The sequence below is a fragment of the Patagioenas fasciata genome, chromosome 3 (assembly GCF_037038585.1).
Source record: "Patagioenas fasciata isolate bPatFas1 chromosome 3, bPatFas1.hap1, whole genome shotgun sequence".
In the NCBI taxonomy this organism is placed as follows: Eukaryota; Metazoa; Chordata; class Aves; order Columbiformes; family Columbidae; genus Patagioenas; species Patagioenas fasciata.
The window spans coordinates 46,738,048-46,765,543 of record NC_092522.1 but is presented as its reverse complement, the minus strand read 5'-3'; the positions used below and the strand labels follow the sequence as shown (position 1 = coordinate 46,765,543).

The 27,496-nt window shown below is 43.1% G+C and overlaps 1 protein-coding gene across 3 annotated transcripts; it reads left to right on the top strand.

Annotated features, from left to right (window-relative positions):
- Positions 1-91: 91 nt before the first annotated feature.
- Positions 92-27,496, top strand: GPR137B (G protein-coupled receptor 137B). 3 transcript variants are annotated; one of them, XM_071806268.1, is made up of 9 exons: positions 92-295; positions 514-781; positions 2,332-2,778; positions 11,371-11,420; positions 16,464-16,686; positions 20,347-20,500; positions 22,403-22,527; positions 25,290-25,414; positions 26,886-27,496. In XM_071806268.1, exons 3-9 carry the CDS (start codon positions 2,410-2,412, stop codon positions 26,995-26,997), a joined length of 1,158 nt encoding a protein of 385 aa, XP_071662369.1. In that variant the 5' UTR covers positions 92-295; positions 514-781; positions 2,332-2,409; the 3' UTR covers positions 26,998-27,496. The 3 variants fall into 3 exon arrangements, with proteins under 3 accessions (XP_071662369.1, XP_065690571.1, XP_071662368.1); XM_065834499.2 differs by lacking the exon at positions 514-781; XM_071806267.1 differs by lacking the exons at positions 92-295; positions 514-781 and adding an exon at positions 1,563-1,663.

The window sequence follows — 27,496 nt, the reverse complement described above, 5'->3', positions numbered from 1 at the left end:
TAATAGAGTGCTTATGGCCACGATGGGTTAATGTTAGCCACAAGCAGAATTGGAAGGTTTGTGCTGAGAGCAGAGAGGTGGTGTGGAACCCACTGGATTTGTTATCACTGTACTCTGGCCTCTAGATAGTGCATGTGTGCACCAGGGTTGTGGAGAGTGAGGGATGTGTAAAGCAGGCCTATTGGTGGAACCTGGGAAAGGCTAGGAAGAAGTTTTCCTTGTCTGCTAGAAAGAAGTATGTAACAATCCAGGGGAGGCATTTTCCTGATCTGGGAGACGGAGCCTTCTGTAGTAGGTATTGAAGTATATTTTGTTGTATCTGTCCTATTTGTTGTGAATACTGTCGAAACTCCTGTCCAGGCCCTTTATCTTCCCCATCTTTGCCTGGTGAGCTTGATGGCTTGAGTACAGACAGCTTCTCTGACAAACTTGCTTTGGTAACTGCTCAGTTTTCCATGTTCTACACTGGTATTGATCAGTTTGTTTGTTGTTTTTTTTTTTTTTTCTCCCCAGGAAATAACACAGGATCTAGGAGAAGGTGCTAATTTAAAACTAAGTCCAAGTTTATGTTGAAGCTATAAAATTATCTTTCTGACCAAGCTATGACATGTACATGATTTTTAGTGCTTGGCCATTTCTTCATCCCCTCTCCTCTTTCCCATCATTCACCGTGTGTTCTGTATATTTCTATATATGGTCAAATTGACACAGCCACTTCGTGCTATGTATCACCCTGCTTTTGTGAGCTGTTTATCCAGGATTTCCAAGCTGACTGCTCCTGGTAAGGGTCTTAAAACCATATCTAGACACCTTAATAGAAATGACCTGATTTACAGAAGCACTGAGAATCCACAGATCACTTTCCAGTCAATGGGAGCTCAGTTTGCTTAGCACCTTTAAAATCAAACTGCTTATGTTTCAGTACCTAAACATGGATTTTGGAACATAGCATTAACTGTTCAGTGTGGTTTTTTAAAGGAAAGACGGGCTTCACTTGGAGATTTTTTTAAAGAACTATCCAAACTTATGTATGCTGTATTTATAGTAATAAGCACAATTATAATAATTGTCTTTTTCAACAAAATAGTAGTTTTGAACTCCTCAGGGTGAGACTTTAATAATGGAAATCACTATTTTAGTTAGTACTCAGTGTGAGTATCAGTGTCTGCATACCCTGAATACTATGTTAGTTCACTAGTTAGTTCACTTATGTCCACTACATGGAATTCTTTCACTAAAGGAATCTTTTTCCACTGCTCACCAGACATGCAGGGTCCTCCCTGGTGATTATTCCAGGTAACAAGCACTTCTTGTAATCAGCTTACTATGATCAATAGAACAAAACACGGCAGCGTTCCAGCCATAACCAAGCTATCTTTTAAAAACCTTGGTATTTGATGGTATATGACACTATACAGGACCTAGAGATATAGAAAGCATTTCCACCACACTACAGATGTCTAAACCACTCAGTTTCAGTTCTTACTTCTCCCTTCTCACCCCCATGAGTCAAACCCATCAGGCTGCCATAGCTCCTGTTAATTTATAGATTTAATCCCAAGGGCACATCTGCACACTTGTGAGAAGGCGTGTCTCGTCAGCTGTTGCCACAGGGATGGCACAAATAGACAACGACCAAGAAGAGAAGAACCTGTAGCTGCATGTACGCCTTGGTGAATTTGGGTATTTAGGGGGTTTTATTTGTTCCTGTATATGCTATGTGTGGAAGCCTTGATATGCCTTTTCTCCCATTCTAATGAAATGTCTTATGTTAGAAGAAAAATAAGACATTGAATGTGTAAGGTTTGCTGTGCTAATTGTTTATTTCCTTATAAAGACAAAGGTTTCTGCAATGCAGAGCTGAACTGTTACAGCTTACTACGGTAGTTTGAATTTTGTGAGTACTTTAAGGTCCTTAAAATTATTCCTAATGAAATGCAGCTAAATAAAGTACTTGCTAAACGGGAAATGAGGCAAAAAATCCTAAAAAGATATGATGTGGCTGCCACTGGGAAAATGTCAGGTACTTGCTTCTTGTAGAAAATAGAACATTACTTAACTTATTTAAAATCCAGATAATTTTCCTTAGGAAAAAAAATCATCAGAAATGTGTTTGGGGGCTGGTGGATTTCTTTGTTTCTTGAGGGTGGTAAAGATTTGTGCACAAACATCAGCAAAGGGCAGCTTTCTGAGCTGTTCCCTGCCAATTGCTGACAAAGGCAGTCCTAATGAATCATTCTGAATTGTGATCATGTGCTACCAGCCCACAGTGAGCTGCCAAAGAGGAAGTGCAGCTTGTTTTCTTTCATTTTCTTGATTCCTATGCTGTAGGAAGATGAAAGAAGGAGGAGGAGGCGGCAACAGCGGCAGCCAAACTTAATAAATAATTCTGAGGATTCCTGATATCAAATGGAGGCCCCTGAGTGGGACCCACTGAAAAATGACACCCTTCCGCCGACCCTGACGCCAGCTGTCCCTCCGTATGTGAAGCTGGGCCTGACCATTGTATATACTGTTTTTTATTCACTGCTTTTTGTGTTCATCTACATCCAGCTCTGGCTGGTCCTTCACTACAGGCACAAGAGGTTCAGCTACCAGACTGTGTTTCTGTTTCTGTGCTTGTTTTGGGCCTCTCTTAGGACTGTGCTCTTTTCATTTTACTTCAGAGACTTTGTCACAGCAAATTCTTTCAGCCCCTTCATCTTCTGGCTTCTCTATTGCTTCCCAGTCTGCCTCCAGTTTTTCACCCTGACCCTGATGAATCTTTACTTCACACAGGTAAGCAACAGATATTTAGTTGATTGAATCTGACAGAATGATAGAGCATTATTTTGGTAGAATCATGAGGAAAATGTAACTTACAAATGTACCTTGGCTATGCAAAAAGTAAATTTCAGTTATTTTGTTTGAAATTTTAACTTTTGATCTATATGCAAGTGATCAGCACTGCAATGAAACTGAAGCCTGAAGTGATCAGTTCAGGAATGGCGGATAATATATCTACTGTCTGTTAAATGGGTGTCATCTAGTTTAGAGGCTGGGGAAAAATGTATAGGAGAGCTTGAAAGCTGGACACCCAAAATGCCATTCTATTATTATTCTTTATTATTGTTGTTGTTATTAGATTATGTAAACCTCCTGGCTTAGCAGACCTGATCTCTGTATGCAGTTGGAATTGTAGTTTCTAATTTTGCTGGCACCCCCCAGCCCCCAGTTTTTCATAAGCCGGCTAACATGTTTCTGAGTGAGATTTCGGTTCTGTTTATCACAACCAAAACTGTCCATCAAGTCCTACTGCAGACCAAAATTCCTATAATGATCTCTATTATAAACAGAAGTGACTCCAGACCCCAGTAAGTGATAAGTGCTGTACAGAGGTACACCCTCGGTTTCAGGGGTGCTGTGATGTAAAGGCAAATTAGCTCGATAGTGCAGCAAAGGAAATAGTATCTCCATTTCAGAAAGAGGGGTTGAGATTGCATCTGTGTTACGGACAGCTAAGAAACCAGATGAGTTAGTCTGCATGGCATTCCAGGTTGCTGCAGTCAGAGTTGCGTGAAAGCATTTATGGTGAGCTTGGGTATCCTGGCAGTGGGCTGCAGGATGGGATACTGGCATGCTGAGGCAAAGAAAGACTGTTGGGCTTGCCTAAGGTCTCACAGGAAGCTTCCAGGGGGGCAGGGACTGGATTCTCCATCTCCTCAATCCCAGTGCAGTGCCTGGAGCAGGAAGCCCAGCCTGCACTCAGGTAACCCTTGCCAAAGTCCACTTTCCCAGTGCAGGGGTAGCTGGCCAGGAGAGCACAGGCCAGCCCTGGAGCACCCCTGGAGGTGCTCAGGATGCTTTGGTTGTTGCTATGTGCCCCACTTGGAACCAGCTCCATGCCTAGGTCTGGGTGCTTCTGTAATGCCTATGATGTTTAACAGTGCTCTGTAGTGATTACAGGCCTGTCGATTCTGAACAGCCTGGCTGGAGAGATCAGGCTGCTTGTGAGAGCTGTCATCCCAGAGCTGAAAAAGCAGCAATGGTAAGCATGACAGCTGTAAGAGGATCACTGGAGTCATAGAGAGTATTAAATGCTTAAAACCACATACCCAGTTTTGTGCTTAGGTTTACTTTTCTGGATTCAGTTTCTGGAATACCTGCTAACTCACCCTGCTGTGCTCCCTGGGACTTGAGATACATTAAGGGGTTACAGGAAACTTTCATCTACATGCAACTGAAATCCAGCTCAGGCATGTGGTGACCTAGGCTTTGTCCCACTGTGATTGTGAGAGTCATTTGATGATGGTGCAGTTCCCCAGGGGCAAATGTCCATCATCACACAGTCTGTCCCCATCACAGTGGCTGGGACTAAGTCGTAGCCCTGGGTGAGGTTCTTCCCTCAGACACACACACACACAGGGCTCTGTGGAAGTGTGGAGGCAGAATGCGCCATCCTGGCCCTTCGCCACAAGAAGCTGAGGCTGGCATGAGCACAGTGGGGTCACGGCCATCTGCACCCTGTGAATTAGAGTGGCAGCACTCAGGGGCTAAGTGCTGCAGCTAACCGAGTCCTTTTGTCTAAGGAAGATCCAAAAAGAGAGCATAGAGAATGCCCACATGTCCTTTTAGCTTATTTTTGGCATTGCTTTCTGATATCATTCAGGAAGTACAAGTCAGTGGCTGGAAACAGAAAAAAATATTAGGGCTATTGATTCTGCCTTTGAGAAAATTTCTGCTTTGTCACCATGAGTCCTCAGGATCTTCCTCTCAGTCCCTCTGTAAATGAGAGTAAGAGTTACCTGTCTTGAAGAACTGTTGTGAGCTTTTGAAACTGTATTTGCAAGGGACTTTCAGAGTCTGTGATGTGCGTCATCATCTTTAAAGATCATGGGCCACTGTAGACAGGCGTATTATTAGTCCTGTTGTTTGCTTTAGAGCTGGCTGCTCCCAGTGAAATCTCATCTCAAATATCTCCCCAGCCAAAACAAAGCCTTAAGAAATACAGGCACAGCCATTGTAGGAATATAATGTAATACAGAGAATAAGTGCACATATTTTTAATTCACCGTTATTAATTCTTTACTTCTAACCATTAAAAGGTGGTTTGGCTTGAAATTCAGCATCTCCTTGAGACTGTGTGCATCTAGCTTTCCACAGCAGGCAAGCAACAACTAGTGTGAAAGGGGTGGGGAGAGAGAATTTTGTTTTCAGCAATGACTTATAACTTCACAGACCTGTTCAAAAACAACTTTTCATACTGTTTTTTCTCTAGAAGGAAGACAAAAAAGGTCTGCAGCAGTATGTCATTGCCTGAAAACCATGCTATTTACCTAGTGCTTAGCTAGAGGGAAAGAAGCGATCTATGTATAGTATAGGGGCAGGGGGCTGGAAGAGACCTCACGGGTCTGGAATTTGCAGGCGTTTGTTGTCTGCTGTACAGCAGCCAGGCATGTGGCACTGCTAGGAAAACTTTCAGACATAGACGTGAGAAGAAAAAGTTATTCAAAAAACATTGCAAATCCTCCTGGCCAAACAAAAAAACTCATTTGGCAAGTGCCCGAGGGCATTATTTCAGAATAATAAGCGCCTTTGAACTTGACAGAAAGTTAGCCACAACTATTATCTTTTTAATAGGTATCCCGAAGTAATAGGGATGCAAATTAAGGCTGTATTTTATGTGTAACAGGACAAGTCAGCCATGATGACATCAGCACAGCAGAGGCTGTTCCCAGACTTGCACATCAGCATCAGCAGATACACCAGAAAGAGCTGTAAAGCCTTGGGGCAGGTTGCTGAAGTGGGAGATCACTGGATGAAAGAGAAGTTACAGTCAAAATAGTTTTTACTCAGGAAAACTCCAGAGTGATCTTTGGATTAAGAGCCAAATTCAGGGTCCTTTGCTATGGTTTGATGCCCTGCTTTTGGCAAAATGGGAGATAAGGCTGCTGCAGATGAGGCTGATATAGTATTAGCTCATCTCAGAAATCACATGCTGCGGAAAATACAAATGATTTCTAATGAGTGCACTACATTTATTAGAATTTATTATATCTTGTTTCTGTGTTCATTGTCTTCTAAATAAAATAAAATTACCTACCCTCTCAGGATAAGCCTCTGTCTACTTAGAAATTGTAAATCTCAAGTGAAAATGACATCCAGTGGCACTTTCATAAAACAGTAGCCGAACACCATCAAATAACTGCTTTGTACTGAGCCAGAGCAGCTCCCTGATCCACCAGGTAGGGACCTGCAGTGTGTGTTTCACCTGCAGAGACCAAAAAGCCCATATATATGTTTGCCTCACACCTGCAGCTCCCACAAGTTTATTTTGCTGCTTAATAAAGCTGAGACTGTAAGTCAGCAAATAACGTTTTTTTCCACTTTAGGTGACTCCAGTCCATAAGGATCCCAGGACAAAGGCACTCTTTATTTATGTCCTGCCTGGCCAGATCTTCCCCACCCTGACAAGGGGAGATGGAGATGAGTCTTAAGGCTTTACAGTCAGTGCCATGGGCGAAAGCGTAAAGGGGCTCTGGGAAATAAAATAAGGAGTTGCCTATTTTGGTGTGTTTGTGAGGGGTGGGCAGAGAAGGGCTTGCTTCACTTTGTCCTGTTTGCTTCAGACTTTACATTTCCCTGGGGAGCAGGCTACAAATGAAACAGGAGGGAGGCTAGGATGGAGGGTTACAGATTGAAAAAATAGGGTCAGGGCCAAAGACTGTGAGCTGTAGGGGATGCTGGAAATCCCAGGTCTCCCCTATAGCCCGGCACAACAAACCATTTGGTGGGCTATAGGTTTAATCTTCAGGTTGGGAACTCCTCCAGGACCTAGGGAACGTGGTGCTGAGCTGAAGAACTGTGAGGCTGTATGGGCGAAGAAGGCCTAATAGGCAGATTTCCCTCTCCTTCCTCCTTGCTAGCCATCTCTCCTTGTATCTGGTATCCAGATTGGGAAGCTTACCCTGCCTTCCAGGCAGGGCTGATAAAATCAGGGACTTTCAAATGAAGAGAAATTGTGTGTCATAAGACAGTTCAGAGGGGAGCTCACCATGCTGGAAGCACCTGGCAGGGCAGGGCAGAACCAGCACAAGGCTTTCAGAGAGGCCACGTGTATCCCAGTGGAACTGAGGTATGTATTAGCTCTGGGAAGAAAATTTCTCATCCTCTAATTACCGGGGATAGCATTTCGAAAGTAATACCATCAGTTGGAGAGCAGAGAGGGCTTTTGATTTAGGAGAAATATTAATTTTTTAGTAGACATGAATACACCGTATTTTATAAAGCTTGTTATTAATTTAAAGCATGCTTTAGATGTACATAGAAATACACAGGAGTCTAACTACAGATAATATGTTTGGCGTAAAAAGTTGCCCTCACGATTGGTTCTATAGGAGACAAATTGCAACTGCAGACTGGCTGGCTGTCAGCGTCTGACATGAAGAATGAGCTCATTTGACTTAGAAAATAATTTGATAGGAAAGCTACACATGCAAGTTTGCTGTGCCTGCCAGCCTCACAATGGTCCTTCTTCTTTCAGGACTATTTTTACCAATTTGCACAAGGCTGAGTAGGGTAGTGAGTCATGTTGCCCAATGTCTGGAGGCCCTACAAATCATGTAGAGTTTAGAGCGTAGAGGGAAAATTTCCACATTTTGGGGAATCTGATGCAAATGAAAGAATGAACATGAGAGAAAGAAGGGGAAAGATGGGCCTGGGGCTGGAAGATACACAGCAGAGGAAAGGCATATGTGCTGATGGTGAGGGGCTCCGGGCCTGTCTGTGCTTGTGGCATATTTTTGGGGTGCAAAGAGAAGTTTGCAGAGTGTGATGGAGGAAGAGAGAGGCTGTGGTCAAAGGAACTGGGAAGGAAAAGTACATGCTATGCTCTTGACAGAGTTTTTGAAATGAGAACCAGTAAATAAAGCTGAACTTCATTCCTATGTAGAGGGGCCAGCTTGAGGCATATGCCAGCACTCAGCACATACCTGAGGCTTTCTGGTAAGCTGAGCTGTGGCTCCTATAAGAGTGAATTGATCAGGTAGCACTCAAGGTACACTGGAGGTTTGTGCCAGCCATCACGTCAGTTCAGCTAAATCAGAGCGTGGGCTGAAAATTGCTTCAGTGAGATTTTACTTATCTTTTGCTTTGGGAATATGTGACTTGGCTTTGATACCTGTTTCATTGATACTTACAGGACCAGAGTGGCTCCTGATTTATTAAGCCACAGCAGCCAGGCCCTGTCTGCCTTCTCTGCCGCACAGCACCTCTGCAGAACCCTCTGCAGCCAAGCTGCGGATGGACTCCCATGCCATCCTCACTGCTCCTCTGCTGGGACCTGCTAAAATGTCTTTACGGGCAGCTGATTATAGCAGTTCCTGCAACAGAAATTTTCCCTGGCTGTACGAAGGGCTTTTTGGAGTCCTTTTGTACTGCTGCAGGTTTATATGCCAGACATATAGCTCACAGGAGTGGAGGAGGGAGAGTGAGAATCTTTCCAGTCCTTCAGCAGAAACAAGGAGTCAAAACAAGATATTTCTCCTTTAAAGAACAAGCAAAAGGGGAAATATTTTTAAGAATATTAAATAACACGTCAGACATTAGAAAATTAGCAAGGAATTTTACTGATTTTTCCGTGTTACTGTTCATCTTGTGGCTCTCTGAAAGGTCTTTTTAAAAAAGTCTGCCTTCTGCTTGCTGTTTAGTCTATTCTTAGGAATTGCCCGGTTTGCTGGAAGACTTGCTTAGATGACTCAGATATTGACTGGAAGCTTTTTCAACACTGCTGCGGGGAGGGACCATTGAGCAACCAGTCTCTTGAGCTAAATGTTAAAAGCAGAAAGCAGCACCCACGCATATAAGGTACATTGAGATCAGCTTCTGACATCCTTACTCCCACTTGAAAAGCCCTTTATTCTGTGACAGTCACGTTGCTTCCAGCAAGGGTACTCATGAACTAAGGGCCCATCAGTGTTAAAGCAAAGGTGGCAGAACTTGGCTGCCTGTATTTCTGTCTAGCAGTGAATTTTTGAGAGTGTCCGTGCTTTATAGTGGAGCTTTCATTCTATGTAGCATCTGTTTTTTGTGCAGTGTTCATTTCCAGCTGGAAGAGGCCGACCAAATGTGGAATCAGGATAACGGCTGTTCTGGCGTTCTCTCATCTGGAGATGTTCCTGGATCTGCAGCAGGAACGTCATGTTTGGTTTGAGCTAAGTTATCCATGGAGCTTTTGCTAGGTAGGGCAGCCTTGGACTGGCTTATGTGACAGGAGTGCTATGTGACAATATAAGAGTGAGTGGGTCCTACTTGGGGAACCCCAGGAAACAGTATACAGGAACTTGTGAATTTTCTCAGTTTTGTGGACCCAGCACAACTCATTGCCCACTGCAAATTACCTATCTTTCATAGTCCTTTGCACAGGCTCTGAATAATTCTTTTCGGTGCTGTTCCGAAGGCTGTCAAAATTAACGGTACAGTGAGTGTGATTAAGTGCTACTCAGAACAGGTGACGAATGTGGAATGGCCCTAGAGACAAGTTTTACTTGTTTAGTTTTATTGAGGTCAGGAATCTGTTCCTTCCTGCTTGACCAGAGTGTCTTTCAGAATAAGCAATGTCTAGTACAAAAAGTGTACAGGAAGTATTTTGAAACCTATCTCTTCTCTAAAAACTGACAGCCTCTCTTTGTGTACCATGGAAACAGAACATTCACAAGCCTCTTGTAGCTCTCGACTTAGCACCAAGTAAGTAAAACAACATAAAACTTATTCTTGAACTCCTGTGAGAATTCATGATCCAGGAATTTGGAGAATGAATCACAGAAATCTTTTATAAGGGATACTGCCAGTGATGTTAAAGATTTGAAAACAGTATCAATGGTTGCAGAATATTTTTAGAGATGTTTTTCCCCAACTTTTCAATTTTATTCTCAGCTATTATTTTTCTAGGGCCTGCTGAAAAGCTCAGTGTTCTCTGCTGGTTCAGCCAGTGCTAAGCAGGCTGATGTGTCACAAAAATAATTTCCATGTCAAGGCAGCTGTTTATGGTGAATAAGAGTTAGATGACAAGTTGTTCCAGGAGCACTGGAACAAGTGAAGCCTGATTTTCTCCAGATCTGTGTCTCATTTTTGACTTTGAGCTGTTTCCATAACTGTGGCATTTCTTATGATACTTTGCTATGCAGACTCTCATATTGGGTGATGTGTGGGATCGTTATGCAGGGTTCTCCTCACAGAGGTCATATATCAGATGCATCTATAGGTTTCCCTACTTCTCTTGGGTCACTGATTTTGAGGAGGGTGATAAAGGTGCTTCAAGTATTTTTCCATCAGTTCTCTGACTGGAGTATTTTAAGATTAGTAGGGGGACAGATAAACAAGTTGACAGGCAGACACATGCCTGCACATACATAGTGATCATCTAAGTCCTGTTTCCTTGGGAAAGCATGATAATCATTGCAAATATTATGCAAGCTATACTAAAGGGCATGCAAAACCAAGTGAAATGGATAAGGCAGGGTAACTGGAGGAGAAAGCAATTAGGAAACAAACCAGAATAAGTCATACAGCATGTTTTTTTTTTTGTAATACTAGCAGTCACTGTGCTTTAGTGTTGGCTTGAATGAAGATTTGTAAGCTGAGTGTGCTTGTAAACCATGTTAGCTTAGGAAAAAGCAGTGATGCTTTCCCGTATTTTTTTTAATATATAAAATATGCTGATGTATTTTTGCATAATTTCTAATGGTGGTTAAACACCTGTGACTGATACTACCCAGCCACCTTGCAGAAAACACATCAGGATTTTGTCTTTACAGCAAGGTAACTACTGGGCCTGAGCTGTTTCTCTGTAAAAATACACATTGTTATATAGTGGTCAGTCAGTGAGCAGAAGCCAAATATGCCTCAGAGTACAAGAATGAGTTTGGCATCCTTTTGACAATGTAACATGGATACGAACATACAGATCCAATTTCAGGCCAGGGTAACATGACAGGCTCTTCATGTGAATAGATTATCTGACCCAACATGCCGGTATGAGCTGGTCTACTTGAGAGGCAGGTACTGTTAGGTCATGTAAGAGCTTAATAATTACTTGCCTCTATTATTACTATTGTGAATGCTGGTATAGAGGACCTTATTCACAAACCAGAATAAGTGAAAATAATGGCGTAGGCAATTTGTATACAAGTACACCGTGATCACCTGCTGAATGGCTTTAATACTTTGCTTAGAACTTGCCTGCCATGGGTCAGCAATAAATGCAAATCTGTGATGTAATGAAACCTATCTTTACATTTCTCGTGACCTGTGAGACAGGATTCCTGCAGATCACAGCATCTTTATTTACTGACTTGTATCCTCTATTTGATGCAATATTTTTCTGTTTTGCAGGTGATATTCAAAGCTAAGTCAAAATATTCCCCAGAGCTACTGAAATACAGGTAAGAACTATGCAGACTTTCAATGTGTAAAGAAGAGTAGCCATGCTGTTTGAGAAACATATCATCTTTGCTAATCTGGTGCTCATATCACAGCTATTCATATTTATGTACCAATGTTTTATGATTATGGTTCTGAAACCAACTTCTTCCTATGATATTTAGAAATCTGTCGTTCCCCAGCACAAGTGCCATTTTTAGACATTCACAGATTTCAAAGGCAAATATTTCAAATGCAAGCAGAAGAGACTCGCCCTGATGATTTGTTGATAGGTTCTTAACAGTTGTATTGTTAGGCGAATTCAGATCCAGTGCTTTGGTAAAGGTAGCAGAGTGATGTATTTATTGTGACAGGAATTGGAGGGACTGGGTATGTATTAATCCATTAGGTCAGTGGTAATAAAAGACTCAAAAGTTTTGGGAAGATCAGAGAAGAGTTGTGAAGAGAAAGAAGTAGAGAGAATGGATGGAACTTGATGATGTGTTCAGGAGCTCACAGATAACCTTCCCCGATGCCATAGAGCTGAGGTTGGGGTAACTTGGGATTTAGGTGGACAAATTTGTTTGGGATCTTGTTAGGCAGGAGAGATTTTCAGGAATTACTTGAATGCTCCTCAAAGGGCAGTAATGTCCAGAAAGCTGAGGAAGAGCTCAATAAATAAATGTTTATTGTGGCAATGCCTAAAGGCCTCAGTCAGGGGCGACGTTGTTTAGACAGGGAAGAGAGAGGGGTTGCCTCCATTCTAAAGAAAGAAATTTACAATCTGAAATCAGGATAAGAAAGCAGAGTAATGTGAAACCGAAATCTGTTATTTGCTGACTGTTCAAGAGAACACAGTACTGTATCAACAGGTCAAATATTAACATTGTCCTTGGACTGGAAAAGTTTGTTATCCAGTTGGATTTTGATACAGCTGGAGAGGTGATCATCTGGAACAAGTGCTTCAGAAACTGTGTCTGGTAGAATGGCGATACAATGAGAGTAGGCCTGGAGTGGGCTGTGCTCAGGCTGCGGAGGGTACAGGACACACACAGTGTGTGTCTGACCGAGGGACGTGGCTTCATGCTGAGCTGCAGCTGATGCAGAAGTTGTCAGGATGGGAGCAGAGAGGCTGGGTCAGTTTTGGTGGCCTCAGGTATACTTTCAGGTTAGTGAGTCTGTGTGCACACCGTGGCCACATCCCAAACCACGAGGGTCAAGAACTGGATGCTCCCTGGTAAACACTGCAGCATATGAAAACATTCACCCCCTCTTTGCACTCTGTGGGGAGGAAATCCAGGAACATGGGCTGGCAGACAAGCACAGCACACACCAGCCAGGTCCCCAGGCAGCCCCCCAGGCAAGCGTACCTGCCCCTGACAATGCGCATGGGCAAGAGGGACAAAGAGGACAGCTTTGCACAAAGCCTGGGCTGCAGGTCAGGGTGCTGTAGGGCAGGTCTGTGAGCGTGTTCCTGGCTGGCTTTAGAGGTGAGAGGTAGAAGCTTTGAACCTCATCTGTTACTGACGTTTGTGGTAAGACTTTATTCCTGAAAACTGCTTGGAAGTGTCTTTCTTCAGGGAAAGCAAAGGGAGCTTGTGATATTTCATCAGTGCTTATGAAGTGGCCACATCAGCACCCTGCTGCTGTAGCTCTTGGAGTGTGTCTGATCCTAAACGTTTCTGTATTGCGACTGGAATTACTCATGCACAGACTACCCTCCCCACAACAGTTCCATATCCACCATGACTCTTGCCTACTGCATTCCCAATGCAGATCACTCTTGGACCTGGTCTAGCCTTTTCTCTCTTATTCAGCTCTGTTGGTAAAGGACTTCAGCAGTATTTTAATATCTAGAACCCTTAGCATGAGTGTGGTTAGCCTGTGTAAAAAAGCCATATAAATAAAGCTGACCTTATTTCCTGTCTTATATAGGGCAATTGAAGAGGTTTCAATGTGTGCACACCCACAGCTGAGGTCCTGAATCTTATTTGTAGCAGACTAGTGAAAGATTGTAGAACCACAGAGTGGTTTGGTTTGGACGGGACCTTTGAAGATCTTCGAGTCCAACCCCTGTCCCATGGACAGGGACATCCTTCATTAAATCAGGTCATTCAAATCCTCATGGAAAGATGATGATGGATGATAGAAAGGTGGGTGGCCTACAGAAAGGGACTGGAGTCTGCACTTACTGGATTTTAGTTTTCTTCATTGCTGAATGTTTCCTTTTTTTTTTCCATTTTCTTTAATAAGTGTCAGACCTTATTGCGTGGTATTGGTGTTTCTGCAATAGATAATGGCAATATAAGCAGGGCAACAGATACATAGGACTGTAGTCTATGTATTGGCACAGGCCTCAGAAATCAGAACCATTTAATACACAGAAAAAAATGATACAATCCTGTGAGAGATCCAGAATCTTAAGGAAAATTTACTCAACACAACCTTCATGATCCTAGTCGCTGTGGCAAAAAAGCTCATGGCAAAGCCTTTTACCAGCCCAGCTTCATACTTAAAGAAAATCCTTCTGCACGTCTCCCTGGGCTTGGGGATTTGTTACAGTCACTGGGTTTGGATGAGGCTTGCTGTGCATGCCTTGTTACACACAAGCCTCAGACACTGTATGATTTCTGAGGAAACCACATAGTAGTTTCAAATAGATTTTCCTGTTAAACAAGGCAAAACTCACTGCATTCATCTGAAGTTTGATTTCAAGCTCGAAGAAAAATTTAGGGATACATCCAGTCTGACACAGAAAGAACAGAACACCCTGGTATGTTCCTTCCTCAGCTAAACCAGATTACACACAGCTCCTTTTAAGGCAGTAGCCCCAAAATGGGGGTTAGACACAACAGGCTTTTGAACAGTCACTGGTGCAGTCTGGAAGCACCTCTACTGCCTCTCTATTTCTAAAAAACCCCATATGCATATCCATGCCTTGTAGGTGCCCTTGTAGTTGAGCTGTAAGGCTGCATTCTACATTTGAATTAGGAATGCTTTCTGCAGCAGCAGGGACCCTAAAACTGCCCTGAGAGATCCAGCCTGTATCTCCATCAGTGCTGCTTCAGAAGTCATGCAACAATGCTTCTATTGTCAAAACAGGCAGACGTTTCCCCAGCCACACTGTGTTATTAAGAGGGAAGGAAGATCATCATGTGAAGAGCTGCACAACCGACTGGCCATGACAGCTCACCCTGGCTGTGAGGTTGTGGGCATGAGAGCGTGACAGTGGGGGTTTTTTGCTAAAGTCCGTCGAGGAGGAGCCTGGCCCGGAAGCATCTGCGCCTTGCTGGTTGCAAGCCAGCATCAAGGGCATGCAGGCTGCGCTGGAGCAGAAGGTCTCTTTGACTAAGCTGCGCGAAAAGAGAGCACGTACTCACTGTCCTGCACAAAGGCAGCACATAAGAGCTTGTCTTTCCTCATAAGCCTGAACCTCATGAGAGTATTTTACCTGCATTACAGTGGAGGAGCAGACATGAAGCTTTGGGAGGGGAAGGAAAGGAAGACACATTACCATTATTTAAAGACTATTGAGATATTAACAAAAGCTGTAAATGTACCACTACTGCAACTGGGAACTGCATTCTTCAGAGGAAGCTATGTGAGAGAGGAGCTTCAGGACTGCAGTGTTTCCAGCTTTGTACTGTGAGGTTTAAAGGAACTACCTCCAGCTGCTTATCCTAAAAACAAAGCCTTGTCCTGGAAGCTTTAAGAATGAGCACAATCTTCCCCCTGAGAGGGAATTTCTGTGACTGGCAAGGAAAAGACAGCATCCTCACTCACTGCCAGATATAGCTGGAAAGAAGGGCACTGATTCACAAGCAGAGACTTCAGGGCTTCCAGTTCTCACTGCTACACGTCTAAAAAGTCTCAAAGGTATACCCCTTCCTTTCTTGCCCTCTGAAAAGAAGCCGGCTATGCTTCAGCTTTGTAGCTGGGTTGATGCTATCCCAAAAGGATATGAATGTGTGAAAGAAAAAGATCACCACTGGGTATTTTTAAACAATCAGAATTTGATGCCTCAGGGACAGTCAGGATCGTTGTCATCAGCCAAATTCAAAGTTCCCAGCAGGCATGAAAAGCATTGGCCAAAACCTCTTGTTCAGTGACTGCAAATTATTTACCCTTATCAGTAATTGCCTTGGTCAGCAGTGATAATGGAGCAAGCAAACACCTGAAATGGAACCATGCTTTTTTTTTTTTTTTTTTTTTTAAGTGAAAAGCTCCACAGGTCTATGTAGGAGTAAAGAGGAATGAGAATCAGCTTTCCTTGAGTATGTCGTATGCTTGTATTGCAGGTATCAATGTTGGGTAGGTGGGAAAGAACAGATGAAGAAAACCAGTCTAGCTTCTGTCTGTCACATTTCTGTTCCAGCTCTGCACCTGTGTGCAAATGAACCTTTTGCCTGGCATAGATGGCAAAATGCTAACCCAGAATCAATATGCATATTTAAATTTCTTGATGTCTCTTCCAAGAGGTTGCCCGTGGCCAAATTGTTTAGGAGAAGGGACAGTGAAAGATGCTGGTGAACCAGTAACTCAGAGATTTTTCCTTCTGTTAGACACTTCCCTCATTTAATATGAAATCTGACAGCAACATCAGCAGTCAGTGGTGCTTCTCATGGCAGTGGTGGTGTGGTATAATAAAATCAGGATCAAACCCAGACCGTTCCAGACAACTCAGCCTTTTGCAAGGTTTCTCCTATCAGTGAGCACTCAGAGGCTTTGTGCTGTACATGAAGTACCTGCTCTAGGGAAGTACTTGTGTATTATAAGCAGATTTCAAGAACTGTGCTGTTGTATTTCTGCTGCAAACACTCTTCCCAGGTTTTGCAACTCAACATTAGATTCTTTACTTAGAGTTTGTTGTGTAACTGTAAAACCAGATTTGAAATAAGCTAAATTAATCTCTCTAGCAATCTGGAGCAGTTTGATTTGGGCTGGGGCGGCCGGTCACTCTGTTGGCCCAACATGTGCAGCTCTCATTGCTCAGAGTGCAACTTCCATCTCATGACTGACACTTGCTGAACAATGTTGCTAAAACTGTTTTCTCCTCACTCTCCCAGGTTGCCCCTCTACCTGGCTTCTCTTTTCATAAGTCTCCTCTTCCTCTTGGTGAATTTAACATGTGCAGTATTGGTGAGGACACAGAATTCAGAGAGAAAAGTCATTGTCTCTGTCCGGGTGGCAATTAATGACACGTTGTTTGTGCTGTGCGCAGTTTCACTCTCCATCTGCCTGTATAAGATTTCCAAGATGTCTTTAGCCAACATTTACTTGGAGTCCAAGGTAAGGTACATTTTCAGTTCTTTTTAAGTACCTTCTGAGAGACCAAGGCAGTGGGAGGCAAGGCCACACAGTTCTTTCGATCCCCTGAGAGCTGGAGGCCTCACACTTCCCAGCTTGTGCTTGGCTGGCCATCCTGCTCAATATATGAATTCAATTCTAAGTGCTAGCAAGGGTGCTTTTGGCTCACACCAGTGACCCCAGAACAGGTATTTCTGAGGCAGAATGTACAGAACTTACTGACTGGAGTTTTTCACAGCTGTTTTTTAAGCGAATGCTGCTTTCTCCAGATCCCTGTCTGAAGACCACTTTGTTTCAGTATTGCTAGTGGAAGTGGTCTATACTTTAGAATCCTTCAGCTTGTCCAATTATTGACTGATTAAGTTAAATGTTTACGGTAGCAGCATGCTGAAGATAACTCAGAGACAGAATTATGAACCTCCCTTTATACATTTGCATACAGCCTTTTAGATAATGAGAATGTGTTTTAAAAGACTTAGTACATTATAAATTCAGCCATGTGGGGAGAAGGAGAAAGAAGTCTCTCATATTATTCTACAAAATGTTATTTAAAGACATATTGTTAGGTTTACAGTTTTGTATACTTTCAGTGGTTAAGGTGCTGGGTAGCATCACATAAGCCTGCAGTGTTTATTATAAAATCAGTGAAGGTGTTTTGTATTTATCAATAATGAAACATGGCTTTCAAAGGTCTTTGCGTTTGCAGTAGATAGTTAAAACTTAAAATAAATTACTCATTTAATCAAAAGCACATTACCACAACAAACTTTTCAAAAATGTAAGTTTCAGCTACTGATTAGAAAATCTTCTAGTAAAATTCCTCTCTCCATTTACTTAATCAGATGAAAGCAGTACTTTTCCTGTTTAATCAAATCTGTCTGTACTGCACAACAGCTGAAAGTTCAGGGCTGAACAGACGATTTAAAAACACAGCTTAGTTTGTTTTGTTTCTTTCAAGCCTGTCACTTGCTGACCAAAGGGCATGGGCAGTGGATTATTTTTACTAGTAAGAAAAGTTTTTTTACTGCTGCAAATCACAGAACCATAAATCTGTGTAACAAAGCAGTGTTAACCTAAGGGAGGCCTCAGCAGATTACTGTTCCGTTTCCTCCTCCTGCAGGAAACTTGGTCTTCTTTACTTTGAGCTGTTTCACAAAAACCAAACAACTCTAACATTACAGCAGATGGGAAAGGACAGAACACTCAGCTGATGAAAGTTTGAATGTGGCAACGAGAACTGAAGAGTGCTTTGCTCCTTTCTGCTGACCTGAAATGGGAGTTCCACTGGGAACTTCTAGTAGGATTTGCCTACACATACTTAGGGATACAGATGGCTGGAGCTGGCAGCGAAAAAACATCCTGGTTTAATCTGCTAGTGTTGTGCTGAAAAAAATAGCTAAAGAAGGAAAATCCATTTTCTGCAATGATATAATAGAAGTAACTTTGGAGATAATGCACGCTCTGTGATGCATGTAGCTTGGCATCGGTACTGGTAGTCTTTCATTTGCATCTCCTGTCTGCTGGCACGGATCTTCTCACCACACGTGAAGCGTGTTCACCTCCATGGCCCAGCATGAGGGACTGGCCTGGATCCCTGCACCAAGGCTCCCACAGCACCAGGGAGGTGCACTGCCCTGCCCTTAGGTGCCCACCTGGGCCAGTTCTGTGCTGGCCAAAAGCATCATATGGTGGCAAACTCGAGGCTCCCTCTCTTTTCTCTAGGAGCCAGTGACTGAACAAGAATTCCCCTGGCTTTACTTTTACTGCTGTGCTCCCACTTCCTCAAGCCACCGAATATATTCGACTGGCAGCAAACCCAGGACACTTCCACTCCCTTTTTTTTTTTTATATTTGGTGGGATTACAGTTCGTTAAATCTCTAGCATATTTAACTATTAACTGTTGAAGGATGACAGCTATGTAGAGAAGCCTATATGGGGAAATAACTGACCCCATTGTGCCCTTCACTTCTGCTGTCCGCAGTCTGTAAATGCCACTGAGCTGGGATGCAGTATGTGCCAGTCAGCAGCTTCTCTCTGCTGGCTCACCCTGCGTTTCCATGGCAGCGTCACTGACTTGCTAGTGCGGACAGAGGACGGAGAAGTGCCGAGCAAACACTTCCTCTTTGTGGCATTTCCTGCTTGCTGGTCTTGCCGCAGCTTTCACCACGGCCTACGGCAGAGCTGGCCTCAGTTCCCGAACAGCAGCAGGCTCTGGGCTCACTCCTGACGTGGCCGCAGGTTGTGGCCCGCTGGGCAGCGGTAGTTCCAGCGTGTTTTAAGCAGGAAGTCAGTCAGAGAGGCTGACTGCCTTGGGGGTTTTGTAATACTCAGGAGCCTGACTGTTCCCTGAATCAATACCATTTTGCTGGGAAAACATGCAAGCCAGTTTTCTGCAAGCTTTTCTGCAAGACTACTCCCTGAGCAACTCTTTACTGACACCCACCAGGGAACAGCCAGCTCGAGGAGCTTGGCTGGCAGAGCCACAGAGACAATAGCCACTAGTGTGGGCAAGCAGCAGAGGAGCCCTGGTAGTCTCCTGAAGGCCAGGGATTCAGGACACAGTGACTTGGTGATTCTCCCTGATACTCCAGCAGCCATTGCATTAGGTCTGTGCTCCACCTGCCACCGTGCTTTGGACCTCTGCTCCTGGGCTGTGAACCTGGAAGCAGAGTGTGTGTGTGCAGGGAGTTGGGTGCAGACCTTCAGATCTCCTGCACTGGTATAAAAGGTCCTGCAAGGGCAGGAGCAACTTCCCTCTTGGCTTCTCTCTCTCACACAGATGAGAGGAGCCCATCCTCATGGTGTGGGTCTCTGTTGGGAGAGGGCAGGGCTCATGAAGCAAATGTCTGCAAGATATTTTGCTCCCCTAGAACACACACAGAGCTTTAATCCATCCTTTGGCTGGGCAAAGCACTATTCCAGAGCCAACTGCACAGAGTTTTCAAAGCCAGCCCCATTTTTGTACATCTCTCTGCCTTCCTCACACTGGATTAGCCTCTTTCCACTCCTCTGTCCATTTTTTTCTCTAGGCCTTAGTAACTGTTCTGATTTCAGACTTTGCAACCTCATTCCTTCCCTTGTTCCCAAGCTCTCAGTCTCAGACTGCCCTGCCATGATCATTCTGCCCATAGGCCATGCTTCCACTTTGTCTCCTCTGTGTTGACACTGGGTAAGGCAGGATATTCTGTTCCTGTCTGTGCTGTGTTCATCCGCTGACTCCTACGATCTGCTCCGTACTTAGGAAATAGGTGCACAGCAAGCAGTTGTAAAAAGATGCAAGGTTGAATCTGATATGGGATGCTCAATAGCTGATGCACAGCCAGAGGCTGAATTCTTTTGCTCCATCTGATACCAAGTGTAGTTCTTATGTATTTTCATTGCTCTGAAAGGAGCACTTATACAGTGAGTTGTAGGAATTAGTCACAGCCCATCTTGGTAAGGGCTGGAACTGCTACCATTACCTGGAAAACACTGTACTCATGAAATACAGGGATATACATAGTATGGGATATACTGATTGAAAAAGGAAAGAGAAAAAGTCACGGTAGGCAGAGTAGCATGACAACCCTCAAAGACCTTGCAAAGCAATGTTCTTGTCAGCTGCCCTTATGAATAATAACCTGTGTTTAAATCTCTTCCAGGGCTCATCTGTCTGTCAGGTGACAAGTATAGGAGTGACTGTTATACTACTTTATACCTCACGAGCCTGTTACAACTTGTTCATCTTATCATTTTCCCAAACCAAGAAAGTAAATTCTTTTGATTATGATTGGTACAACGTTTCCGATCAGGCAAGTATGAAAATATTTGCTAATGAGAAAAAAACCTTTCTGTTCATGATGGCTGATTTCATAATGCTATGACAAGAGGAACTAATCAATTAAAATCCTGTTACTTTTTTCTTTTATTCAGTGCATTAAGATTGTTTCACTCCAGGAGTACAGATTTCTGGTAATCTCAGTGTAAGGAGGAAAAAAAACCCCAGTGCTAAAAGAAAGAAGTAACCACTAGCTGAGTAATTGAAAAAAATAATCTTTTATTTACCTTGATTTTATTGTTTAAAAAAATGCCTTTTATTAAAAAAGACAGATGTTTTGTCCATTAGAAACAATGTACTGTAGTTGGAGAAGCAGAAAAACAGTACTTGATTCCACTGAAATGCCCAGTTTTGAAGTCTTAATGAAACTTCCCATTGCCTTCCAGGGCTGTGTAGTTATTTACCTGAATTCTGTCAGTAGTGTGACACCTTCTGTAGTTTGAGGATAAGGCTATGATTCCTTCCAGCCTTTAATTGCAAGTGACAATTCAGATTGAAAACTAAACAGTGATAAAAACACTTAAGGAAACAGCAAGGGATTCTTTCTTGAATATTACGGAGTTTGGGCATCCAGCTCCTTTCTCTGCTTTGGAGCATGTAGTTAGGGCCCGGTAGTTTCCAGTTCTGTCAAGCCTGGGCAAAATGGCAGGCCTGGCTCTGGACCATGAGTACATTTTGTTTGGCCTCAAAATCCCAGACACATGACGTAGGTAAACAGTAGGGTAGGATTGCCCAGGGGACCTCACTATGAGTTAGTTGAATAGGGTCTGTCAAGGGACCACTAACCCACTGTGCTGCGGTGCAGTGTGGAGGAGTGCAGGTAGGTGGTGCCATGTAGTTCATTTGGAGACACGGGTTTTAGGCAGAAGGGCACTGGGTTGTGATTAATCTCCTGAATCAAAACATTTTTCCTCTCACTGTTGGGGCCTAGAGTGTTCCTGCTGCCGCTGCTGCTGCTCCCTTGCAGGGGACACTTCCTGTGCTGACCCTACGGAATATTTGGTCCCGTTTCCCCTGTGGAGGCAGAGGTTGTTCATGGGGAGCTCAGTGGAATGCTGTAGGCCCTAGGTCACTACTGCTGATTTTTGAACATCTGATCTGACTTGTGACATTAGGGTTGCCTGGATTTGGGGGTAAATCATTTGAGCCATATGTAAAGGGCCTGGAACTAGGGAGGGGTTATTCAGTTTCGTACTGGAATCAAAAGTCACTTTTAGAAGCACAGCCCGATATTAGTACTGTGCTACTGCCTCAGGTAACCTGTCAGAAACATTACCCTTTTCTTTCATATGCAAAACACATGAAAGGACAGGATTTGCCCTCTGCAACTATGGTGAATGGTGGAGGGGAAGTCTAAAGAGAAGTCCAAAGCTACAGCTAGAGTAACAGTATGGTTATTAAAGCACCAATTTGAAGGGATCCAAGTCTTAATTTTTAAAAGGCAGTTTGCCAACAATGCTCTTGAATATCTGGGCGTTGATTGTTCCTTTTACATACTATTTCTAGCTGAAAAAGGACTGGAAAACTAGTTTCTCATTACCCGGATTTGATCACTGGATCAAATGGTTGCTTGCCAGGCTCTTGGACTGGGAAGACCCCTTCATTAAATTTTGATTTTGCTAAAGGAAAGATAGCAGAAGAAGGAGGAAGAAGGGTAGAAGGAAGGTGTAGTCATATCCAACAAGATAGCATTTAGATTTTTTTAGTATGCCTTTAATCATTAGACATGTTAATATGGATGGAGTTTCTGGCCATGTTGTCAAGCCTGTCAGCCATTTCAATATAAATCTTCCTAAGAAGTCATGTTGTCTCCTGCACCTTTTAATGAGCTGCCATCTTTGTTTTTAAATACTTTTCTCTTTGACGTTTCTGACAGGCAGATCTGAAATGTCAGCTGGGAGATGCAGGTTACATAGTGTTCGGCGTGATCCTTTTCGTCTGGGAGCTCTTGCCTACTTCCTTGGTTGTGTATTTCTTCCGTGTCCGAAACCCCACAAAAGATCTAGTAAGTGGCATTTGTTAGTGTATTTTTTTAGTGTAACATCCAGGCAGGTCTGGAGGGCTCAGCTTCTGAAGAAGCTTTTGTTTCTTTACATTTTGACTTCTCTTTTTGAATGTGTCCTTGGCAGAATAAAAGCAATGTAGACTTCCCACTTCTTTTTACTAACTCCTCATGAGAGACAGTCATCATATTTACCCAGAAGGAAGACAAAGTATTTCTCAGGCAGTTAAAAATCAGGAACCTTCTTAAATTTTAATGACATCTTCCCTTTGGGTTAATGTGATACTTAACTGAAGTCACTGGGAAAGAATTTTGTTATCCAGACTTGGGATCTTCCATCACACAGCCATGAAAATGGTTGTGTGCTAACTGTTCAGCAGCATGTATGAAATAATAGATCGAATTCTTTCAGCCCTGCACCCAATGAATTGTTTCCACGTCAAAGACCAAAACCCATAGTAAGCACTTGCTGACATTTTGTTTGCTATTTCAGCAGAGCAGAGATTAAGGTGTGAGTTTTAAGGATAATTCCCTGTAAATATCCATATCTGGGTAGTTAATAGATGGAAAGGTAAATATTCCTCAAGAAGGATGTAAATGGTAAATTCACATGTAAGAGAAGCAATTAATAGAATAACTTTTTAGAGAAGGCAATGGGTTTTATTCTCACATGCAGATTTCAGAGACAATGAGAAAGTCAAGCTGAACAAGGAAGTAACAAATCCCCACCTGTACAAAGCCCTTGTTACTAGTTACCTGTGATACCTGACATTGCGTTAAGAAAACACATGGATCCCAGGGTCCATCATAAAAAAAATGTCTCAGCCCCACTTCTGCTTAGAAGTTAGCAAGGACATCTGTAACAAGAAGAAATATTTTGAAGTACAGTTCAATGGTGCTGCTCTTCTAAAATGTGACCACAGAGAAATCTCATTTCCTTTAAAGTGAGTTTAGTAAGGCTAGACTTGGTGGTCAAGTTTGGATAGTGTGGGAGAGATACACAAGCGAATGAAATGAAGTGATGTGGCCTAATCACTCCTTTTGAAAAGCTGATCACATAAAGATGTGGAATCCTACTCAGAGGAGCTCAAATGGAGTCAAACAGGCAGTATTCTCGCATAAGTCAAAGAGCACTGTGGTAACACATGTAACATTATATTTTGCATTGTCACTTGCACAAAGCCTTCAATCTCCAATTTCATAAACATAGATTTCAGAAGAGCCAATCAGATAGCACTTTTATGGGTACATTTTTTAGGGTAGACAGTGTCATATATGGATTTTGTCCACACAACGCAAATATTTATGCTAACAGTATTGTGGCAAGAGGAAAACTGGAAGCAACATCAGAAAGAAACAAAAAATAGAGAGACTTCTGTAGCAAGGCCAAACTGAACTTCAGTGCAAGTATGCCACAAGAGGGAGACCAAGGGCCACAGGCCTTTAATCTAAAGCGTTCAGTAGGGTAACTGATACAGAAGCATCAAATGGTCCAGTGGTTGAAAATACCTGGCCAGAAGGCATGGGGTTAGAATTAAAATAAACCTTCTTTTAGTTCAAAAATCTTAACAACAACTGTCATTCAGCAAGAATCCAAAATGTCCTTTATTTTTAATAAGGAACAATCCCAAGAAATAGTTGCACTTTGGTTTTGTGTTTCATTCACGACTTCACAAGCAAAAAACTTGAGCGGAGGCAGCCTGCGTTCAGCTCGGCTCACATGTAAAGCTCCACTTGACAGACGATAGCCTGGAACGAGCTGTCTGTCTGCTTCAGTGCTGACGTGGGGAACTGCAGCACCAGGGCCTTTGCCTTGCTGTCACCTTCAGCCAGGCAAAGGTTGGAAGTGGGGAGACGACAGATGGACCTATTTTTAGTTAATCTTTGTCAAAGTTATTTAATGTCTGAAAAATAGGGGGAGATTAAACTGCTCTCCTGCTTAAGGCCAAGAAGATCTCATCCTGGCTTATCCACAGGTGCAGGGAACCAACCCTCTTCCCTGGGATGGATGCAGTGGGCCAGTGGAAGAGGCTCAGCTGGGTCCTAGATGATCCTCTCCGCTGTTTCCAGAATCAAACTGACCTTTTGAATCTCACATGTTTTCTGTTTTGATTAATAGGGAAATAAAAGCAAAATGTTTTGTAAATCAAATGGTTACATATACAGCTCTTTCCCTGTTTAATGAAAGGACCTGTCCTTGAGATTTGACCCTTGCAGAACTGTGTGGTAGATACTGAAATTGCTCAGCGATGGGCCAAGAGGCTTCTCAGCTGTGGCTTCATTAAGCACGATGCCAAGGTCCAGCATGACCAGTTCCTGAGGCACAGAGGAGATAATGCACCGGGCAAGAGGGTTACAAATGTGGGGGATAAAAACAAAAGTCTTTAGGTGTTTCATATCCTTCAGATCCTCATCTGCCTCCCTACTGCTCACATAAGTCAGCTGGCTAAAAGTGCAAAGTGCCCAGGATGGACAGGAACTCAGCAGACAGGTTAAATGTATACTGGGAGGTGGTTTCAGAACTGGATCATATCTGTTAGCTAGAAGAAAGGAAAAGAAAATGCTGTTAAGATCTGTGGGCTATCACTATACTGGTAGAGAAAAAGAGAAAATGCAAAAAGATTTCTATTGTCTACAGCAAATGTGAAATTGCCTATTTTATTTTGTAAGCCAGAAGGAAGGTCTGTAGTGACTTCTTTTAGAAGTCTGGCACCAACCAGTATATCTGTCTGTCCAAGCACTGACTGAGGTTTCCCTTCCCTCAGGCCAGCGCAGGAATGGTCCCAAGCCATGGCTTCAGTCCCAGATCTTATTTCTTTGACAACCCTCGCAGATACGACAGTGACGATGATCTAGCATGGAATATTGCACCACAGGGGACACAGGGCAGGTGAGATACAAGAGGGAATCGCTTGCTTCCTGTAACAGAAACTGGAGGAGAAAAAACTCTCACACCCGGCAAAAAAGTAATGTATAATAAGTTGTCTGGTTCCAAGTGTTGCAGAAGTTCCAGGCGGTGAGGGGAAGCAAAGGGAGAAGCTAAAGTAGAAAGGCAGCACCCAATGACTGTAGGGATCTGAGGGCCCCATAGAGATTGCAAAGACCCAAGAATGAAAACGCATAATTTAAGAATTGTAACAGTATGGTGCTCTTTGAAAAAGTCAGGTCAGATCTTTGGGTTGCATGTTTCACCCTCTATTTCTTCCAAGAGTGGCCTAAGAAGTGCCATTTACTAGTTAAGTGTGTGAGCAAGGCAGCTGAGAAAAACAGCTGTCTCCCCGTCTTCAGGGAGAGCAGGGAAAAGCTTGACAGCACAGGCAGCAACTTGCAGCAGTGGCAGTGAGAAGCCTCTCAGCTTAGGTTGCCCCGTACCATGGCTAAATGTCTCGAGGCTTACCTGAAATGAAGGGGGTGTTTGTTTTCCCACTTGCTTAAAGCTCAGGTGAATCCACCTAACTGCCAAAATCCCACACAAACCAGGAGTGGTGCAGAAGCCTGTTTTCTCTGTGTAACTGTGAGCTTTAGGTAAGGATTTCCTTCTGTGAAGGAGCAGTTCACAGCATGAATGATGGCACCCAGTGCTGAGAAGGCAAGGCGCTGCCAGGACACCATCCTGCCCTGAGAGGATGCTCAGTCATGTTACTCATTTGCTTCTTCCTGTATCTACAGCATGCTAGTAGTAGTTTGGTGTAATCAGTCATCTTAGCAATAAAAGCTCACTTGCTAATCCTAGCTAATATACACACATCTAGTTCTTGTCACTCATTTAGCTGAGATTGTATAGCCACTGTCTCTGAGCCCAAAACATGATTCAGCAAAGTTGGATATTTGCTATTTACAGTTATCAGTCACCCTACCCCAGTGTTAGTTTCTTGCATATTAACTAGACCCATGGAGGCTGCTGGAGGCGCTGTGCACCCGCCTGGTTCCCAGCCTGAAGCCAGAGTCACCCTCCCTTCCATGCAAAGGCACAAGGGAACCAGCCACACTGTTAACGCAGGCACCAACCAACCACCTGCGCTGCTGTACACTTGTCCATGGCCACAGGAGGTCCAGGTCTGTCAGACGGGCCCTTCCATGGCACTGCTTCTAGGGTTTTCAAACACCTCCTAGATTAGCAAAGCAGAAAGGGAAGAGTCTTTAGTGAACTAAGAGAATCGGGAAGTAGCGAGTTGAGAACACTTGGGCCAAACTAATTGACAGGTCAGAAAAATAAATAGCAGCCTGGTGTCCTGGTTAGGGTTTTATTTTTGCACTTTGGCACGAGAACTACACCTACATGATCAGGTTTTGGCGATATTCACTAGACAGATATCTGCAGAAACAACCTGCCAGTTGCTAATTCTTGTTTTCTTTTTAAGTTTCTCTCACGACTACTATGACTGGGGCCATCAGAACAACAGCTTTATGGCTTACATAGGATCCCTCCAACAAGATCCAGCACTGGACACAGACCGGCCAAGCCCTGTATAACTTCAAGCAACTGCAGCATTCTAGGACATTCCAATATTAAACCAAATGTTCTCAAAACAAAGCTTAGCAATTTTTCTTCACCTTTTGGTTTTTAGAAGTGTTCCTATACACAGATAAATGAAGAACTTGTCTTTGCCATGAGCTTTTCATAGTTCAAGAAGTATAAGCTAATGATTTGAACTTTGAAGACTGTTCTAATTAATACCTTGTTCTAAGCCATGGTATTTTTGGCTTTGAATAGAGTTGTTAGAGGGTATAATTTAATCATTTTATGCTCATTTTAAAAGAGCAAGATTCATGAAGTGAAATGGCTTAATTATTTTCTAAGTATTTTTATTTTTACACTGTATATTCGGTTAGAAATACACGATTATGATGTGAATATACTGTAAACACATGAATGGGTTGTTCAAATGCATGACAGTAACAATTCTTACATGCACATGAAAGTCTGTAAGGGAAAAATATCAACCCAATTAAATACTGTCTTTTCAAGTTA

What these genes read in the sequence shown, in the direction of transcription:
- GPR137B (XM_065834499.2), top strand. Translation starts at nt 2,410, where the DNA reads ATGGAGGCCCCTGAGTGGGACCCACTGAAAAATGACACCCTTCCGCCG. An exon ending in ACATTTACTTGGAGTCCAAG is followed by an intron (nt 16,687 to 20,346) that starts GTAAGGTACATT and finishes AATCTCTTCCAG; the next exon opens with GGCTCATCTGTCTGTCAGGT. An exon ending in GAAACCCCACAAAAGATCTA is followed by an intron (nt 22,528 to 25,289) that starts GTAAGTGGCATT and finishes CCCTTCCCTCAG; the next exon opens with GCCAGCGCAGGAATGGTCCC.